The sequence below is a fragment of the Balaenoptera musculus genome, chromosome 19 (assembly GCF_009873245.2).
Source record: "Balaenoptera musculus isolate JJ_BM4_2016_0621 chromosome 19, mBalMus1.pri.v3, whole genome shotgun sequence".
NCBI lineage: Eukaryota > Metazoa > Chordata > Mammalia > Artiodactyla > Balaenopteridae > Balaenoptera > Balaenoptera musculus.
Window position 1 is genome coordinate 48466307 of NC_045803.1, and position 19399 is coordinate 48485705.

General features: G+C 47.9%; 1 protein-coding gene across 2 annotated transcripts; it reads right to left on the reverse strand.

Annotated features, from left to right (window-relative positions):
* Positions 1 to 8449: 8449 nt before the first annotated feature.
* Positions 8450 to 19259, reverse strand: LOC118885813 (carbohydrate sulfotransferase 6). Of its 2 annotated transcripts, XM_036834890.1 has the most exons (3): positions 19200 to 19259; positions 11203 to 11278; positions 8450 to 10384 (listed from the first exon to the last, which is right to left on the reverse strand). In XM_036834890.1, the coding sequence occupies exon 3, from the start codon at positions 10366 to 10368 to the stop codon at positions 9181 to 9183; it is 1188 nt and encodes a 395-aa protein (XP_036690785.1). In that variant the 5' UTR covers positions 10369 to 10384; positions 11203 to 11278; positions 19200 to 19259; the 3' UTR covers positions 8450 to 9180. The 2 variants fall into 2 exon arrangements, with proteins under 2 accessions (XP_036690785.1, XP_036690786.1); XM_036834891.1 differs by lacking the exon at positions 19200 to 19259 and having other exon boundaries at positions 11235 to 11279.
* Positions 19260 to 19399: the final 140 nt, after the last annotated feature.

Genomic DNA, 19399 nt, shown 5'->3' on the forward strand with positions numbered 1-19399 from the left:
TCTTCCTCCCACCCCAACGGCACTGCCAAGTGATGGCTCCTCCCTCCAATCATAGGGCGCCTCAGATGGCAGGGGCGGGGCGAGAGTTGTTCCCGCCCCTGACGTTGCGTACGACTCTCCGAGACCCAGCACCAATGGGCTACGCCCCCTACTGGGGAAGTCTCTCCTGCTACAGTGGGGCGTGCTCTGCTCTGCCCTCCTCTGCAGCGCCACCTATAGGAAAGTAAAGGAATTTAGGTACAGATAGGGAGGGAGGGAGAGATAGATAGACGGGTGGGTGAGTGGGTGGGTGGGTAGATAGGTAGACAGACAGCGGTAGGTATGCAAGTAGACAGGTAGGTAGGTAGGTAGGTAGTAGGTAGGAAGATAAATAAATACGTACATACATATGCATCTGGTAATGAGAATCAGATGGTGCAGCAGTCAGGTGAAAGAAGCTGGAAGACAATGCAGCAATACCTTCAATATTTGGAAGGAAATGATTTTGGGGGAAAACTTCACTTTAAACAAAAAAGGAATATAAGGACATAAGGAATATAGTCAATAATATTGTAATAACTGGGGACAGATGGTTACTACACTTACAGTGGTGATCATTTTGTAACATATGCAAATGTCAAATAACTATGTAGTACACCTGAAACTGATGTAATATTGTAGGTCAACTATATTTCAATTAAAAAATAATTAAGTAAAAAGCATCGTGGGACTTCCCTGGTGGTGCAGTGGTTAAGAATCTGCCTACCAGTGCAGGGGACACAGGTTCGTGCCCTGGTCCGGGAAGATCCCACATGCCGTGGAGCAACTAAGCCCGTGCGCCACAACTACTGAGCCTGCGCTATAGAGCCCACGAGCCACAACTACTGAGCCTGCGTGTCGCAACTGCTGAAGCCCGCACACCTATAGCCCGTGCTCTGCAACAAGAGAAGCCACCGCAATGAGAAATCCATGCACCGCAAGGAAGAGTAGCCCCCGCTCGCCGCAACTAGAGAAAGCCCCCCACGCAGCAACGAAGACCCAATACAGCCAAAAATAAATAAATAAATAAATTTATTTTTTAAAAAAAGCATCGTGCACAAAATATGTAATATTTCCTTTTTTTAAAAGGAATTCCTTTATTTTTATTACTTATTTATTTATTTTTGGCTGTGTTGGGTCTTCGTTTCTGTGCGAGGGCTTTCCCTAGTTGCGGCAAGCGGGGGCCACTCTTCATCGTGGTACGCGGGCCTCTCACTATCGCGGCCTCTCTTGTTGCGGAGCACAGGCTTCAGACGCGCAGGCTCAGTAGCTGTGGCTCACGGGCCTAGTTGCTCCGCGGCATGTGGGATCCTCCCAGACCACGGCTCGAACCCGTGTCCCCTGCACTGGCAGGCAGACTCTCAACCACTGAGCCATCAGGGAAGCCCTGTAATATTTCCTTTGAATTCAAGAACATTAGCAACATTGTTTATTAGAGTTCCCTTTTGAAAGTCTTTGTTTTGGAAGCTTTCTAATGCCAGTTCTCTAACCCTACAACTGGGATTTTGCATCAACCAAGAAACTTTTCTAAAACAAAAATAGTATTTCCAAAAGTCATGAAATATTTAACAATGCTGTCTTTTGGTACAATTCCCAGACTAGCAGAGTGTATAAGAAGTGGAAAAACCAATTATTTTTAGCTTATATAACAATCAATAATGTATCACATTAGGAAACATTATTTTGAATTTAGAATTCTATCCTCAGTCCGATTGTGAACTGAGAAATTTCTGAAAAGCCATTTAGACTTGCAGGACTCAGAGAATGTATGTTTCATGTGTCCTTTTTTAAAAATATATATTTACTTATTTATTTGGTTGTGCTGAGTCTTAGTTGCAGCAGGTGGGCTCCTTAGTTGCAGCATGTGAACTCCTAGTTGCGGTGTGCATGTGGGATCTAGTTCCCTGATCAGGGATCAAACCCGGGCCTCCTGCACTGGGAGCACAGAGTCTTATCCACTGCGCCACCAGGGAAGTCCCATATGTGCTCTTTCTAAGGAAGCTGAGTATGTACTCCAGTGAAGTAAAAGAGTGATGACTAAGAAAGAGAAAGATGGGCAATACAAGGAATGGTGGATTTAACCAGGAGTGTTAGATTGACTTCTGTGCAAGTCTTAGCAGCCAACTAACCAGATTAAAACAGAAGAAAGAGTATCCTCAGGAAAAATAATGGAATTGATTTCAGCTATAGACAAAATCATTAATCACAAAATTTTAAGGACAGGGTGAAGAAGGTACCTGTTTCTTCTCTCAATGGGAAAACACTGAAAAACAATACAAACTCCAGGAAACACACAAACCTGCAAGAAAATTATGAAGCAAATATAAAGCAAACAAAAACTAGGTGTTTTTGTTTGTTTTTTAGACATCCACACCCTCCTTGTTTCACTTATAGTGAGATGCAAAACTATAAAACTTTTAGAAGGCAATGTTGAATATCCTTATGTCTCATGATGGTGAAAGAGTTCTTAAACTAGATACAAAAAGCGAAGACCATGAAGGAAAGGATGGATAAATTTAATTACTTTAAATTAAGACCTTGTGTTATTCAAGAGTTACCACAAAGAAAGTATAAAGACAAGCCACAAACTGGAAGAAGATATTTGCAATGCGTATAACTGACATAGGAATAGCATTTAGCACTCCTAAAAATCAATAAGAAAATGATGAAGAGACAAAAGACCTGAATAGGTACTTCATCAAAGAGAAATACAAATGGCCAAAAAAACCAGGAAAACATGCTTAACCTCATTAATCAGTGAAACACAGAATGAATCACAATGAGGTATCATTTGTCAACCACCCAACACCCAAAAATTTAAAAGTCTGAGAATCTGATTGTTACTGAGGTTGCAGGGCAGCTGGAACTCTGGAGGTGTAAACAGATATAACCATCTGGAATAATGTTGAATGAAGATGTTCATGATCTAGCAATTTCACTCCCAGGTAAATATCCTATAGCATTCATACCAGGAGATACAGACAAGATTGTTCCTAGTAGCACTGTAACAGTACATAACTAAAAACAAGCCAAGTATTCACTGAGATGGATAAATAAAATTGTATTATTTTCAATAAAATACTATTCAGTAGTGGAAAGAAATGACCTAAAGCTGCAAACAACAACATGATGAATCCCAGGAATGTAAACTTGAGGGGAAAATCTAAGTTGCAGAGAAAAGAAGGCCACAGTGTGATTCAATTTAAATCCAGTTCAAAAACTTGCAAAACTAACAATATACTAATTCAGGATATTAACATAGGCAGTAAAATGATAATGAAATATTTTGGGTACTTGTTCTATTTTTTTTAATATCTATGACATTATAAATATATATTATGTCACATATATATGACATTATATTTATATTTATTTATTCAACTAAGTAGGGCCATAGAACAAAAGTGGTTTTGGACACCCTTCATCTCACTCCAAATAAAGGCCAAAGTCCTCACAAGGCCTGCAAGGTCGTACATAATCTGACCCCCTCTCTCCCCATCTTCTAGAATTCTTCCTTTGGCCTACCACACCAAACTCACTAGCCCCTTGCTGTTCTTCCAATACTCCAGATATGTTCCCTCCTTAGGATTTTTGTATTACCTATTTCTTTCTACAGGACGATTTACCCATAGTTATCCCTAAATTAACTGCTTTACCTCCTTCAAGACTTTGCTCAAATGTCACTTCCACAATGAGACCTACACTGAGCACGCCATTAAAAATTGCAACTCACACCCCTGCACACAGACATTCCTAATCCCCAGGATCCTTCCCTTTAGAACTGGTTGGTGCTCAATCCATAATGTGTGTTGAATGAATGAATGGAGATGTGGAGGATTTGAAGACGGGGATCAGGACAGCACCAGAATTGCATGGCCATCCAGGTTCTCCAGATTTAACCCCAAGGGAGAAAATACTCAGCTGGCCCTAAGGGCTTGCCACCCTGGGAAAATTCAAAGTCCGGGCTGTGGTGGGCTCTGTGTTCTTGGCCAACTCCTCTCATTTCAGCAGCATTCCTGTACCCTCCTGAGGCTACTAAGGCTTTTGCTCTAGTTTTGTTTTGTTTTTTAAAGACTTTATGTTTTAGAACAGCTTCGGGTTTACAACAAAATTGAAAGGGAACTACAGAGATTTCTCATATACCTTCTGCGCTCACACAGTTCATAGAACATCTCCCACCAGAATGGTACATTTGTTACCAAGGATGAACCTACAATGACACATCATAATCGGCCAAAGTCCATAGTTTACCTTAGAGTTCAGTTTTGGTGTTGCACATTCCATGGGTTTGGACAAATGTATATCCATCATTATATGTACATGTCACCCATGGCATATATCCATCATTAGAGCACCATACAGCGTATTTTCACTGCCCTAAAAATCCTCTATCCTCCATCTATTTATCCCTCCCCTCCCACCCACAACCCCTGGCAACTGTTGACTTAAAAAAAAATGCACAACGTGAGAGCTGCGAGTTAAGTTTTATTCAGGGCAAAATGAGGACTGCAACCCAGGAGACAGCATTTCAGATAGCTCTGAGAAACTGCTCCAACGAGGCGAGTGGGGAGCTAGAATACACAGGAGTTTTGCAACAAGGGGCAGGTAGTCGGGAACATCAAAAGATTACTGTTGATTAGGGAAACCAGATATGTCAAGTTAAGGAATTTAGCGCTTTTCTATGTATGGGAAGATGAAAGAGCCTGGGCTCACTGAAATCATTCCTTTGATGTGCACCTCAGCTGTCTGGGGCCAGTGTCCTGCATTTTCACATCCTGGGTTTCCTCAGGGTGCACCACGGGGAGTGGCTGCAGTCTGACGGCTGCTAGATGGCGGGTACTCTTTCCTTCCTGAGTTCCCTCAGGGCTCACCAGCTCTGCTGCAATCGCTGGTGGCTGTGACATCCTTTGTTTACTGATATGGCAGGAAATATTCCATTTCTCACAACCACTAATCTTTTTACTGTCTGAATAGTTTTGCCTTTTCCAGAATGTCATATAGTTGGAATCATACTAAATGTAGCTTCTTCGGATTGGCTTCTTTCACTCAGGTTCCCTCCTGAATGTCTTTTCATGGTTTGATAGTTCATTTCATTTTACTGCTACATAATATTCCATCGGTAGGTAAAAATGAAAATGATTTACCCTGTACAGATGATGGGGAGGGGGTCAATAGAAAAAGGCGACAAGGGCCTTCCTGACACCATTCCAGAGAACATAAGTCAGTACTCCATTTTTAGAGTAATTTGGCAATTTCACATTTAAAACATGGATGTTCTTTGATCCAGCAGTTCTACTTCTAGTACCCTTTACCATAGACACACAAACTCAGTCATGTCCTGGAGCCTCTCCCATCCCATGAGCTTGGATTCCCAGGACTGAGTCTTTTAGAGTCTTTTATTTTGCCAAGGAACCTTGATTCCAAAGAGACCAATCCCTCAGTCTCTCTCTGCCTCTTCATCCTATGCTCAATTAACTCCTACCTATTTTTTAAAATATTTATTTATTTATTTAGGCTGTGCCGGGTCTTAGTTGTGGCACACAGGATCTTTAATTGCGGCATGTGGACTTCTTAGTTGTGGCATGCATGTGGGATCTAGTTCCCCCGACCAGGGATCGAACCCAGACCCCCTGCATTGGGAGCGTGGAGGAGTCTTACCCACTGGACCACCAGGGAAGTCCCTATCTATTCAAACCAAATGTTTCCTCTCGAAAATGTCTTCCTGACTCTCCATACTTGTGCTTAGAGCACAAGTGACACTTATGGTTGCATATTTATCTGTAGGACTATTTATTTAGCATCTGTGCTCCCCACAAGAGCAAGGGCTGTGACTATGTCCCCAGGGCCTAGCCCTGGGCTGACTCATTGAAACACTGGACTGGCGCTGCCTATCTTTGTCCTGAAACCTGATGTGGGTTCACCTAGAGGCTTGCTCAGAAGCTGCTGCGCCCTGTAGCTCATGCAGAGGCTTGCCCAGAGGGCCCCATATGCAGGGAGCAACATCCAAGAGCCAGTCATCACTATCATGGAACCTTGGGAGACAGGTGAGAATGGATGAGTCACATAGCAAAGGTCGTTAATTGTGTCATCGGTGACCCAAGCAGGGGCAAATGAAACTTGTGGGATGCTACTATCAGGCTGGGCTCTAAGCCCCACCCCAAATGCCTTCCTGAACCCCACTAGGGATCAGTGTCTCCCTGTTCTTAGCCTCTGGCTCCATGAACCTCTTGCTCAACCTTCTTTGCCTGAACATACCACATTGCTGGAGACTTTCCTAGCCGACTCCTCCACTTAACAATGCGCTCCTTCCAGGCAGGGCCAGCAGGCTGCTTTTATCCCCAGTGGCCCCATTGTCCCAGCCAACTGCCCACCATTCATCATTCTGGTCCTTGAGATGTCTGCAGACAAATGCCAGGATGGTGGTGATCATTTTGTAACATATAGAAACATCAAATAACTATGTTGTGCACCTGGAACTAATGCCAGTACTGTAGGTCAATTATATAATTAAAAGTATGATAAAACTTTGGAGAGAAGATGAGGAGAGGTGGAGGTATTAAATCTTCATCTCTTATAACAGTTATAAATTTAAAATTTTTTTAATTGTGTTTTTCTTTTCTTTTTATTGTATCTAAATGAGATGATTGATGTTAACTAAACCTAGTGTGGTAATCACTTCACAATACATGCAAATCAAACCATCATGTTGTACACCTTAAACTTATACAGTGATGTATGTTAATTCTTTCTCAATAAAACTGGAAACAAACAAACAAACAAAATGCCAGGACCACTCCCTGACCCAGAGACCCACGTCTCTGGGTAATGATCTGGCTTTCCAAGCCTGTGATGGAGTCCTCTGCTGCCTCCCCAGTTCAGTTTACTTGTTAGAACCAAAAGTATTGAAGTCAAAGATAGGCGTTTGAGTTCCAGCCCATATATTAAGCTATGTGACCTTAGTCTTTCCAAGCCAAAGTCTCCATTAATAAATTCTGGGTTTTAAATACCTTCTCCATGCTACTGTGAGCAGGGGCAGATGGGGGCTTTATGGGGCCTGAAGTTTCTACAGCTTGACGGATCCCCAACTGAGGCATCCTGAAGCTTCAGCTTCAAGGTCAGTATACCTCTGCTCCCTGCAAGAAAAGAAATGGAAAGTGCCAGATTGCCCTAGACCTGCTGCTTTGCAGCGAGGATGTGGGTCTACCATCCAGGTCCCACCAATCCAAGGCCACACCCAGGCTGAGAATCAGAAGCCAGCAACCTCCAGAATCCCTTCTGGTGACTGATGGCAATGATGAGGGCAGCTCCCTCACTTCCAGAGGTAATGGGCACAGGAGTTCTGGTGGCAACTGTCAGTCCTCAGACCAACTCTGTATCCCAGTGTGATTTGGGGTATTCTATTTGTGTGGACTCAAATCTGCTTCCCTGGCCTTCCTAGAGGTGCTGTGAGCTTCCCCCCCCCCCCTTTTTTTTTTAAACTTTGTTCTCATAGAATTTTTTTTTAATTTATTTATTTATTTTTGGCTGTGTTGGGTCTTCGTTTCTGTGCGAGGGCTTTCTCCAGTTGCGGCGAGTGGGGGCCACTCTTCATCGCGGTGCGCGGGCCTCTCACTGTCGCGGCCTCTCTTGTTGCGGAGCACAGGCTCCAGACACGCAGGCTCAGTAGTTGTGGCTCACGGGCCTAGCTGCTCCGCGGCATGTGGGATCCTCCCAGACCAGGGCTCGAACCCGTGTCCCCTGCATTGGCAGGCAGACTCTCAACCACTGCGCCACCAGGGAAGCCTCCCCCCCTTTCTTTTAAACATTTTTAAAGCATGGCTGGCTTTCATTTCCTGAGCTCAGGACTAGCCCTCTACACATCCGGCATCCCCCTACCCCCCCCCCTTTTTTAAATCCAGCATCCGTTTAATAAGATGCTTTGCCGCCAGAGCCAGGTGTTGTGGCTCACAGCTAGGAATCGTACTTTGCTCTTCTCCAGGGCCTGCCACATAAGGACCACGGGAAGACAACCATTCCAGAGCCTTTTTTCTTCCAAGCTCCTGGCAAGCTTTATCTAGTTACATTCACCCTGTGACTTGCCCTCCAAGCACTGATCTTGCTGCCAACCTCTTGCTCTGCCACACGCTCTGCCTGGCTTGCTGCCCTGGCCTGCCCAGCCTTCTCTCCCTCCACCTTTCCCCCTCACCGCCTCCCTCCAGGCTTATCTAGGAGGCTCCCTAGATTCTGCACCCTGGACCCAGAGCTCACCACTTCCCATATCTCACCTCGCAGCTGCGGCCCTAGCCATGGCTGCTTGCTGATCCCCTGAGCAAATAAGATGGAAAAACCTGACCCTTCTTTGTCCAGGAGACAGGCCTCTGCAAGCCTGATTCGCCCTCTCCTCCCCACTATGGCCCCGGAGCAAACCCCCCCTCCTCCCTTCATCCTCCTTCTCATCGTGTGGCCTTGGACAAGTCCCTTCACTTTTGCATTTTGCTTGTCAAACTTTACAGGCTGTAAACTCTAATCTGCGTCATACAGGTGAATTATGTTTATTTCTGTAGGTAGGATCTTTCATGTCAGGACAAATCAAAGTTTCACCTTCCCTGGGCAGGTGATGGGGGCATGTGGGCTCCCAGGAGATTGGGGCAGAGAGAGACTAAGGGGAGACCACAAGATAGAGGCACCTTGGCTGATTTCTTACTGAAGATACAGGTGAACATAAAAGCACTGGCTTTAGTGGCATGTGGTGCCAGAGGCACGGGGTGTGTGTAGGGGGAGATGCACCGACTTCAGGGACCAGCTCACCACAGAGTCCCTCCACTCCCAGGCAGGGCCGGGACAGCCTTCTCAGCTGCAGGATGAGGCATCCCAAGGGAGACTTAAGGGGAAAGAAAGTGCTGGAGTAGGAGCCAAGTCGTCTGAACTTATTCCCTGTGCCCAGAGGAAGTGGGGGCACGAGTCTGCTTTCCATGAAGAGTGTGCGTGATGGGAGTCTAGCTCCTAAAGAAGATTCAAAGGAAAAACAAGAAGTGGGGAGAAAGAAACATAGTTTGGGGAGTCGGTCCTTTCCTACTACATGAGGGACCTCCCAAACTCCCGGCCTCGTGCGCCCCAGCTCCTTCCCCACCACGTGTGAGTCTCCTGGCCCTGGCAACCGCCAGCCACAGCTGGGGGCCTCTGCTACGGCCCGGAGTGCTCGGCAGTAGACGATGCCCAGCTGAAGCTGCCCGGGCCGCGCGGCAGCATGAGGTCCAGGGCGAGGTCGCGCTGCTCGTCCTCAGAGAACACTGGCCGGTAGCCCAGCAGCTGCAGTGCGCCTGCACACAGCTCCTGCACGCGGCGGATCTTGGCGAAGGGCAGCGTGTGGCGCCAGGCCTGCGAGACGTTGAGCGCGTCCCTGGACGTGGTCTTGAAGGCCTCACGGCGCGCGCCTGGCCCGACCCCGTGGGTGATGTTGTGGATCCAGGCCTCGAGCTGCGGTGTGAGACTCAGGCCTGCGAAGGCGTAGAGCGCGCGGATCTCGGGCAGCGGCGCCCGTGCCAGGTCCTCGAAGCGCACCAGGCGGTAGCGGCCGCGCAGGGAGGGCGGTGGCTTGCGCATGGCGGCCTCGGCGATGCGCACGTGGCTGCGGCACACCTCGCGCACCACACGCAGGTCCGGGTCGGCCTCCACCCACTTGCCGTTGGTGCCCAACACGATGCCGTTGTCACGCGCCAGTGCCTTGGCCGTCTGCTCGCGTGAGCGCAGCACAGCCCGCGGGTCGCGCACCAGGTGCACGATGCGCAGGTTGAGCGCCGGGTCGCTGAGCAGCGGGTAGAGCACCTGCAGGTTGAAGAAGCGCACCTCCTTGAGCACCACGTGGCTGTAGGTGCGGCAGGCCTCCTGGGCCAGGCCGAAGGGCCGTCGCGCGCACAGCGGCTTGCACACTGCCTCGCTGCTGATGGCGCCGCGCGGGAAGGCGCTGCAGGCGGGCGGCGAGCACAGCGCGCGGCTCTCCGCCCACTGGAAGAGGTCCGACAGGTTGCGCCGCCACGGCAGGTAGGCGTCGAACACGTCCATGTCGCACAGGAAGACGGAGCGCACCAGGTCGCGCACCGCCATGTGTAGTGCCACCGCGCTGCCCTGCGACAAAGCGGCCCACACGTGCCACGCGGGCTCCATCAGGTAGAAGACGTTGGGGTGCTGGCTGAAGAGCTGGCCCACGAAGGACGAGCCCGAGCGCCACGAGGACAGCACCAGCACGTGCACCCTCTCCTCGCCACCCACCGGGGACGGCGGCCTGGGCCGGGAGACCAGGAAGAGCAGGAGGCCGGTCTGCGCCAGCAGGAGCGCGGTCACCGCGGTGCTGGAGATGCGCCGCAGCCACATGCCGCCGGCCGGGGGCCTGCGGAGCGAGAGTGCAGCCGTCAGGGACCGCGGCCCGCTCACCCATCCCACACCCCAACTCCTGTCTGGTGCTGCCAGGGAGCAGCCCCGGGACTTGACCACCCCACCTGTGGAGGCCTCCCAAGGCCACGGCCGTCTCAGTTGGGCGCCCTTCCGGGAATGTGACTTTAAGACATGAGCCATGATCCAGCCTTTGCAGAGCCAAAGGCCAGTTGCACAATACTATGGGCAGTGTTTTTTCCCTTTTCTCTCTTTCTCTCCCCACGCCCCCTTTTCTTTCTATCCAGAGGGGGAAATATATTTAAAACAGAATTCCTGCTTTTCACTTAAAATTCCTTTTAGGGCAACAGTTGTAGGTTGTTTAGCTAAATAGCTTGATGGGTGATTTGGCAGAACCCTTCCTGGCTCCGCCACTTCCTAGCCTATGATCTTGGACCAAACACTTCATCTCTCTGTGACTCAGTTTACCCATCTGTAAAAAGGGGATTCATTCTGGTTCTGGAGTATTGGGATGAGCATGGAGGGGTGGGGCATTTCTCATAACTGAAAACTTGCACTTTCTACATAGTTTGACTTTTTAAAAAAGCAGATACAACTTTTGTTATTCAAAATAAACACATAGACAAAGAACAGCAACTGTTGCTCTCACCCATGCAGAGCGAAGTGCTGCAGGATGCATGGATTCCCAAGGGAGGATATCCTTCTGGATTCGTGTAATTTTGCAGAAGAAACCAGTTAAAGGAGAGGTAGGATGGAGACAGAGAAGGGGAGAGATGAGGGCAGAGTCAGACCCCTTTCCATGCTGAGGTTACTCACTGCTGTCCAGGGCTGCTGGGAGAGCTGCCCACCTCGATCACAGATCCATGGGAGATGCCTGGAGGTTTTTCAGGGCCTGGGAAAGCAGGAGGGAAGCTGGGTCAGAGTCCCACAGGAGGAGATGGCCCTGCACACTGGGAGGGCTCTGCCTTCCCAGACTGAGAGAAAGTTCCCCATGGGTGGGAGTGTAGCTGTCCTGCCCCTGGCTGGAGCTGGGCCCAGACCAGCAGGCAGCTGGATACATTTTTCCAGATGGGAGTGAAATAACTGTCTCTCCTGCTGGGTTTGAGTTCCTCTGATGCCACTCAGAAGCTGTGAACCCTGGGGCAAATGACTTAACTTCTCCAAGACTCAATATCCTCCTCTGTAAAATGGGGATGATAACATTTGACCTTAGGGTTCTTGTGAGGGATGCTGCTACAAAGACATACGAGGAAAGGGCTTGGTAAAGTGCCATACACGCCCCATGTTACTGTTGCAGCGTTCAGCTGTGTCTGGAGAGGAGGAACCATGGGAAGTCTCCACCCAGATAAGACCCCTGAGGTCACCTACGCTTGGAATCCCAGATTCTCCCAGGCCCCCTGTAGCCCCCAACCACCCCTGAGTCCTTTAGTGGATCTTAAGAATGTACCCCACCCCGGGGCAGGGAGGGATAAATTGGGAGATTGGGATTGACGTATACACACTATATATAAAGTAGATAACTAACAAGGACCTACTGTATAGCACAGGGAACTCTACTCAATATTCTGTAGTGACCTATATGGGAACCGAATCTAAAAAAGAGTGGATATATGTATATGTATAACTGATTCACTTTGTTATAAAGCAGAAACTGACACACCATTGTAAAGCAATTATACTCTAGTAAAGATGTTAAAAAAAATTAAAAAACTAAAAAATTTTAAAAAGCGTCCCACAGAGTGTCCTACAGAGTGAAAGGAACACTGAGCCCAGCTCCCACACCCCGAGGCCCCAGAGTTTTCTTCTCTTTGCACTGCTGCTCCTGCAATGATCTCAAGGATGAGCTGATTTGGAAGGGAAGGACCTGGAAGTTTCTTTCCTCTTTCCTTTTGCTCCCCACCAAGCCACCTTCACTGTCCACCTCACCACTGAGGGAAGCTGGCATCTAAACCGTGAGCAGAGCCCATATCTACTCCTTCCCCTTATCAGGAGGCTGCAGGATCAGAGGGAGGACGCCCAACAGCTCTGTCACCTGCTGAGCCCAGAACTGCCTCCTGGATGCCTCGCCCACTCCTGGATCACACAGCAGCCACCCACCTGCTCTGCGCACGTCACCTCCTCTCCTCGAGGGTGTGCTTCCCGAGAACAGGGTGCAGGAGAGGGAGGAAACTCTAACTCATTTTTGCTGACATAAATGACCTCAAGTGCGAGGTGATTCAACTCAACGGCCACCTCAGGGGCACACTAAGTGTAATGGAGGGGAAGGACAGTGCTATGGGAGCCCATAGCTAAGGGCAAGTAGGGAAATCTTTCCTTAGGAAGTACTAGCTGAACTGGGTTCTGATGGATGAGTAGGGATTAACTATGGGAAGGGCTGTGTGAGGAACCGGCAGAGAGAAGAGTTTGGCAGTAGTCAGTTAGATGAAGCAGCATCTCTAAAGGCTCTGAGAAGAAGCATTTCATGTTCAAGGGTCTGAAGGAAGGCCAAATAGGCTGTACGTACAGTGTCTCAAGAAAAAGAAAAGAAAGAAATCATCCCATTGAACCCAGTCCCATTCCTTGCAGATTTTCTGTTAAAGAAAGCAAAACCTAATGATACATGCTCTCCTGGACCTCACACAGCTAGACACTGCTGACAGGGCCACAGCCCAGGATTTTCAACTTGTACTTGCCCTATTCTATACAATCTACCCAGAACTGCTCCTTGAATTTCCCCAAACCTCTTTTATTCCCTCCCCCTCACTATACATAGAACATCATTTGTGTAAAATTATAATTAGAGAAACAGTACCTGCCTCAAGGAATATGAAACAGATTTGGTTCAGTAAGAAGTATGTGAAGAGGAAAGTGTCGGGACTTCCCTGGTGGTCCAGTGGTTAGGACTCAGTGCTTTCATTACCGAGGGCCTGGGTTCCGGGTTCAAATCCTGGTCAGGGAACTAAGATTCCACAAGCCACGCAGCCAAAAAAAAAAAAAAAAGGAAAGTGTCCTACTTACTGAAGCATATTGTTTCCGTAAATACAGTAATTTGGAGGGAAGGAAAAGGGACTAAGAGGAAGGAAAAGGGCTCTATCCTGCTTTCTATAATAATGGCCAATATGATAGCCTGTAAAATCTCAATTAACAAGACAAGGCAGAGAGAAATGCTAATCAATTTTATCAAAAGGCCTGGAGGCCTTGTTTTGTATCCAAGATCAGCAAGATTAGCTCTCGCATAGTAGAGAGCTGGGATCCTGTGTATTCAGGCCACTAAGACACGTTGCCCATTGGCACATGGGAGAACCTGGAACTGGTCCTGCACTGGTGGGAGGTCAGTGCAGCTTTTTAATTCCTGTCCTTTCAGAAACAGTAGTTGTATAGTCATAAATTCAGTGCCTACAAATTATAAGGCTTTCAAAGAGTGGGATCAATTTTAAAAAAATGATCCAGGGGCTTCCCTGGTGGCGCAGTGGTTAAGAATCTGCCTGCCAATGCAGGGGACATGGGTTCAAGCCCTGGTCCAGGAAGATCCCACATGCCGCGGAGCAACTGAGCCCGTGCGCCACAACTACTGAAGCCCGCGTGCCTAGAGCCCGTGCTCCGCAACAAGAGAAGCCACCACAATGAGAAGCCCGCTCGCCGCAACTAGAGAAAGCCCGCATGCAGCAATGAAGACCCAACGTAGCCACAAATATTAAAAAAATTTTAAAAAAAAAGGATCCAGCTATTTAAGCCTGACGCCACATTTCAGGAAGCAGAGACTGTAAAGTAACCTCTTATTTTTTCCAAACAAAAAACAACCTAACATTAAAATCACTGGATTGCTTTAAAAAAAAAGTTAAGAATCCTGCCTGAATAAGATAGTTAAGTGTCATGTCAGGGATTGTCCCAAAGTGTGAGTGAGTCGATGATATTAATAAGTATTTGCTGAGGCTTCCCTGGTGGCTCAGTGGTTAAGAATCCGCCTGCCAATGCAGGGGACGCGGGTTTGAGCCCTGGTCCAGAAAGATTCCACATGCCTCGGAGCAACTAAGCCCGTGCGTCACAACTACTGAGCCTGTGCTCTAGAGCCCGCGAGCGACAACTACTGAGCCCACACGCCTAGAGCCCGTGCTCCACAACAAGAGAAGCCACCACAATGAGAAGCCCGCGCACCACAGCGAAGAGTAGCCCCCGCTCCCCGCAACTAGAGAAAGCCCACGCGCAGCAACGAAGACCCAAGGCAGCCAAAAATAAATAAATAAATAAAACAAAATAAAATAAAAATAAATATTTGCTGAATTGATATCAGGTCCTCTGTTATCCAAATCCAAAGGGAGTAACTCTCCACTTGTCCCGTATTTCTTTCTGCTGAGCATCTTAAAGTTTCGATAGCTTCTAACCATCCCTGACTAACTCTTGGCCTGAGAGACATAGGAAGGTGCTATTGTTCTACCTGATGTGCAGATGGGAACACTGAGCTACAGGACAGGGGAGGCTTTGTCGCAGCAGGGCCCGGGCGGGAGCCCAGGGATCCAGCTCTCTGGGCAGCACTCACTTGTAGCTCTGCTCTGCCTGCCCTTGACTCAGCAGCTCCTCCGGTCACCAGCCTCCCCCAGCCCTGGCACAGAATCTAAGGGAGTGAAAGGTAATACTAGGTACAAATCCCTGGCTCAGATTTCTCTCATTTTGGCATCAGCTGGAGGTCATCCCTGTTCAGGAATCCCAAAGGCTAAAGAAAAGAGATTCCGGATGAGGGATGCGTGGACTCTAGGCGTCAAGGGCCATCCCTGGAGGCAAACCAGCTCTAGTGGAGGCCAAGGCATCTGTTACGGAGAAGGCTGACAAGGAGGGCAAGAAAGAGGAGGAAAGACGAAGAGGGAAAGAGAAAAGAAAAGCAAGAGACAAGGAAAAAGCAGTAAGGGAGAAAAGGGGAGAGAGAGGAGGAGAAAGATGGGTGTCTACGGTGGAGTGGGAAACATGGAACACCAGTTAATACTACCTGTTGAGGGCTTCCTATATGCCAAGCCTTTCCCACCCATCTTCTGATTATTAAATCAGGATTACCCCACAACAACCCTATGAAGTGCATCTGATGCTCATCCCTATTTTACAGAAGAGGAAACTGAGGCTTAGAAAGATTTATGCACTTGCCTAAAGGACCCACACAGCAGCAAAGTCAGAATATGAACCCCAGTTGTCTAACTTTAGAGCACTTCACTATATAATATCAAGTGGAAAAAACACAACAAAACATCCAATTGTGTTAAAAATACATGAACATCAAAGAACACCATCAAGAAACTGAAAGGATACCCAGAGATGGGAGAAAATATTTGCAAATCATATATATATATAGCAAGGGACTTATACCCATATATAAAGAGCTCTTACAACTGAACAATGAAAGAGAAACAACTCGATTTTAAAATAAGCAAAAGGACTTCCCTGGTGGAGCAGCAGTTAAGAATCCGCCTGCCAATGCAGGGGACCCAGATTCGAGCCCTGGTCCAGGAAGATCCCACAGGCGGCGGAGCAACTAAGTCCGTGCGCCACAACTACTGAGCCTGTGCTCTAGAGCCCGCGAGCCACAACTACTGAGCCTGCGTGCCACAACTACTGAAGCCTGCGCACCTAGAGCCCATGTTCCTCAACAAGAGAAGCCACCACAATGAGAAGCCTGTGCACCACAACAAAGAGTAGCCCCTGCTCGCCGCAACTAGAGAAAGCCCCCACGCAGCAATGAAGACCCGACGCAGCCAAAAATAAATAAATAAATTAAATAAGCAAAAGTTTTGAGTGGATATTTCTCCAGAGAAGATGTATATATGGTCTATAAGTGCATGAAAAGATGCTTGACATTTTTAGTCATTAGGGAAATGCAAATCAAAACTACAATGAGATACCCATCCACTTCCCATCTACTAGGTTGGCTATAAGAGAAAAGACGAATAATAGCAAGTGTTACTGAGAACATGGTAGAACTGGAACCCTCATATGCTGCTGGTGGGAATGTAAAATGGTGCAGTTGCTGTGGAAAACAGGTAGTCCCTCAGATAATCATAGAGCTACCATGTGATCCAGTGATTCCACTCTACAATACCATAAATCCAAGAGAACTGAAAACATATGTCCACACAAAAACTTCATGAACTTTCACAGCAGCATTAATCATAATAGCCCCAAAGTGGAAACATCCTAAATGTCCATCAATTGACGAATGGATAAACAAAATGGGGTGTACCCATATAATTGAATATTATCTGGCAATAAATAATACTGATATGTGCTACAACATAGATGAACCTTGAGGTGATTAACGCACAGCACTGAATCTACTGTAAACCAGTGAACTGGAAACTTTAAAAGGGTGAACTTTAAAGTATGTGAATTATATCTCAGTAAAGCTGTTATTAAAAAAAAAAAAATCACGACTATGTATAGAAAGAAATCCAGAAGGATGCATGCTGAATATCAGTGGCTATCTTTTTATGGCCAGATTACAGGTAATTTTTTTCCTTGTTATTGCTTTGCTGCATTTTCCAGGTGGCCTCCAAGAGACTTTTATTACTTTGTCAATCATAAATTATCAGTTCTATTCCATTGGTTCAAGGAGGCATGGGTGGAGTTTGCCTACTTCAGCTTTCATTGCAGGGAGAGAGGTGCCTGCAAACCATCTCCCACCTGACCTGAGTACCCAGGTGGCCAGAGGAGAGGGGCATGGGAAGGAACTACCTGAGGGGCTTGTCAAGGCCCCCAAGCCCACACTCAGCCTCAGGGCTGTGGGTTGGGCCAGGCTGTGGCAGGAGACGTGCTTGGCCCTAAGCCCTGGCCACATCTGCCGTCTCTGCGCCTGCCCTGAGGAACAGCTGTGTGGCACCAGCCAGAGGCATGGAGGCTACAGTCGTACAGCCCAGATGCTGCTGGAGAAAACAGATCTGCCTGCAAGAATCTATTGGGAAATGAAATCAAGTTAGTCTGGGAAAGGAGCCTCAAGTCTCCTTGGCTCAGAGCCACCCCGGGGGCATTTCAGAGCAGATGAGCAGATATCAACGCATAAACCCTTTTCCCTGGCTCTGAGCTTTGGGGATCCTCAAAGCACACCTTATACAGCACCTAAGTTGGTCTAAATCACAGCACCTGACGGCTGAAGTGCCCTAAAGTCTGGGGCACCCACCTCTTCTCTGCAGTAACACACACAGGGAATGGGTGTAGAGGGTGCATGTTTTGCACGTTCCTTTGTGTTCCCCCAGGTGTGGACTGAGCTCTCTTATATATACAGGGATAGTCTGGAATGTTCTCTGGTTTATTTTTTAATCTCTTATTTTGATTCATTTATTTTTAAAAAGTAAATCATTCTTACAAGTCAATGACATAAAATGAAAAAAGGAAGGGACTGTTTTAGAAGAAAACAACTCAAAACACAAAACAGCCAAAGACAACGTGTGCACCTTGTTTGGATTCTGATACGAACAAACCCAGTGCAAGAAGATATCTGTGAGGTAATCAGAGAAGTTTTAATGTGGACTGAGTATTAGGTGATATGGGGAAATCATTGTTAATGCTACTATCACCACCCAGAATACTCTTGTTCATGCATTTCTGTACCTAACTCCCCTTACTAGACTAGAAGTGGGACCCTATCTCATTAGAGGGAGTAGGAGCAGCACAGGGGCTAAGAGTGTGAACTCCACTTGATCACTTACTGTGTGATCTTGGGCAAGTGACTTAACCTCTCTGTGCCTTTTTTTTTTTAATCTATAAATAGGGGAAATAATATAACCTAACTCATGGGCTTGATTTGAAGAGTAAATGAATTAATATTTATAAAGCACTCAGAACAATGTCTGGCACATAGTACACTTATAAGTATTTGTTCAGGAATCACCCAAATCCTGGGTCACAACTATATTCAGTGAATCCAAGGGAAAGCCTTTTCATAAGGAAAGCTCAAGGACAATAGCCTAACCAGGTCCAAGTGACCCTAGCACCCTAGCCGCAGAAAGTGGCAAGCCTAGGCAGGGGCATTACATACAAAACAGAAGACAGTGAATAATGGCTAAAAGCCTGGCTCCTGAAGCCAGATTGGGTTAAAATCTCGCTCTACCACCAGTGAGGTGTGTGACTTTGAGCAGGTCACTCCTAACCTCTCTGTGCTTCAGTTGGCTCCCTTGTAAACGAGGCTCTAACAGCGCCTACCACACGGGTCCGAGAGGAGTAAATGGAACAATGCAACCCTGAGCACAGCCAACGCTCCCTGAGCAGCATGCTCTTCTTATTAGCTCTGGTACTTGGCTCACTCACTAATGGCTTCACCTCAGCCAAGTCCTTTCTGCTCTTGAGGCCTCAGTTTCCCCATCCTCATGCCTCCAGTACAACAGGGAAGAGGAAAGAGAGTTAACATTTGCTGGGCACCTACGCTGAGGCAGAGAGAGGTCTCTATTGCTGCCCAAGATCCAGCAGCGAGGAGCTGGGGCCGCCAGACTCACATTCAGCTGGATCTGGTTCCAAATTCACTCACCGAGCTGCTTTTCCTCCAGAGTTCCCTGGAAAAAGCCCTTGGAGAATTTTCTAGATTAAAGCCATACCCTTTGAAACTCAAGTTTCAAGAGACAAGGGATCCCCAAGCCGTGATCTCCTGCGCAGCTGAAGCCCCAGGAAGACACTTTCCAGCCCGCACTCGGGGCGGCAATGCTCTTTTCACGTTCTGATAAAACCACTACCACCACCCTCAGCTCCAACTCGCACAGCCGACCCGGCTGCAAGATCAGGGCCTTCCCAGCTGTGCCACTGGCTTAGGCCCAGGCCGCGCAGGGTGTGGGCATCCCGCGCGGAGAGAGGACGAACCAACGTACCCCAAGCGAGTCGTCCCAGCCCGACTGGCGCGGCGGGAGGCAGACGCCTCTGGCCCCAGTCTCAGCAAAGGCTCCTGGACGTCTTTTCCAAGCTCCTCTCCACAGCCGCTCTGTCTCCTCGCCAGGAGAGTCCGCTGCGGCTGATTTGTTCCGCAGGGTCCCAAGGCTATGAAGGGGCACCCAGTGACACCGGGGAGAGG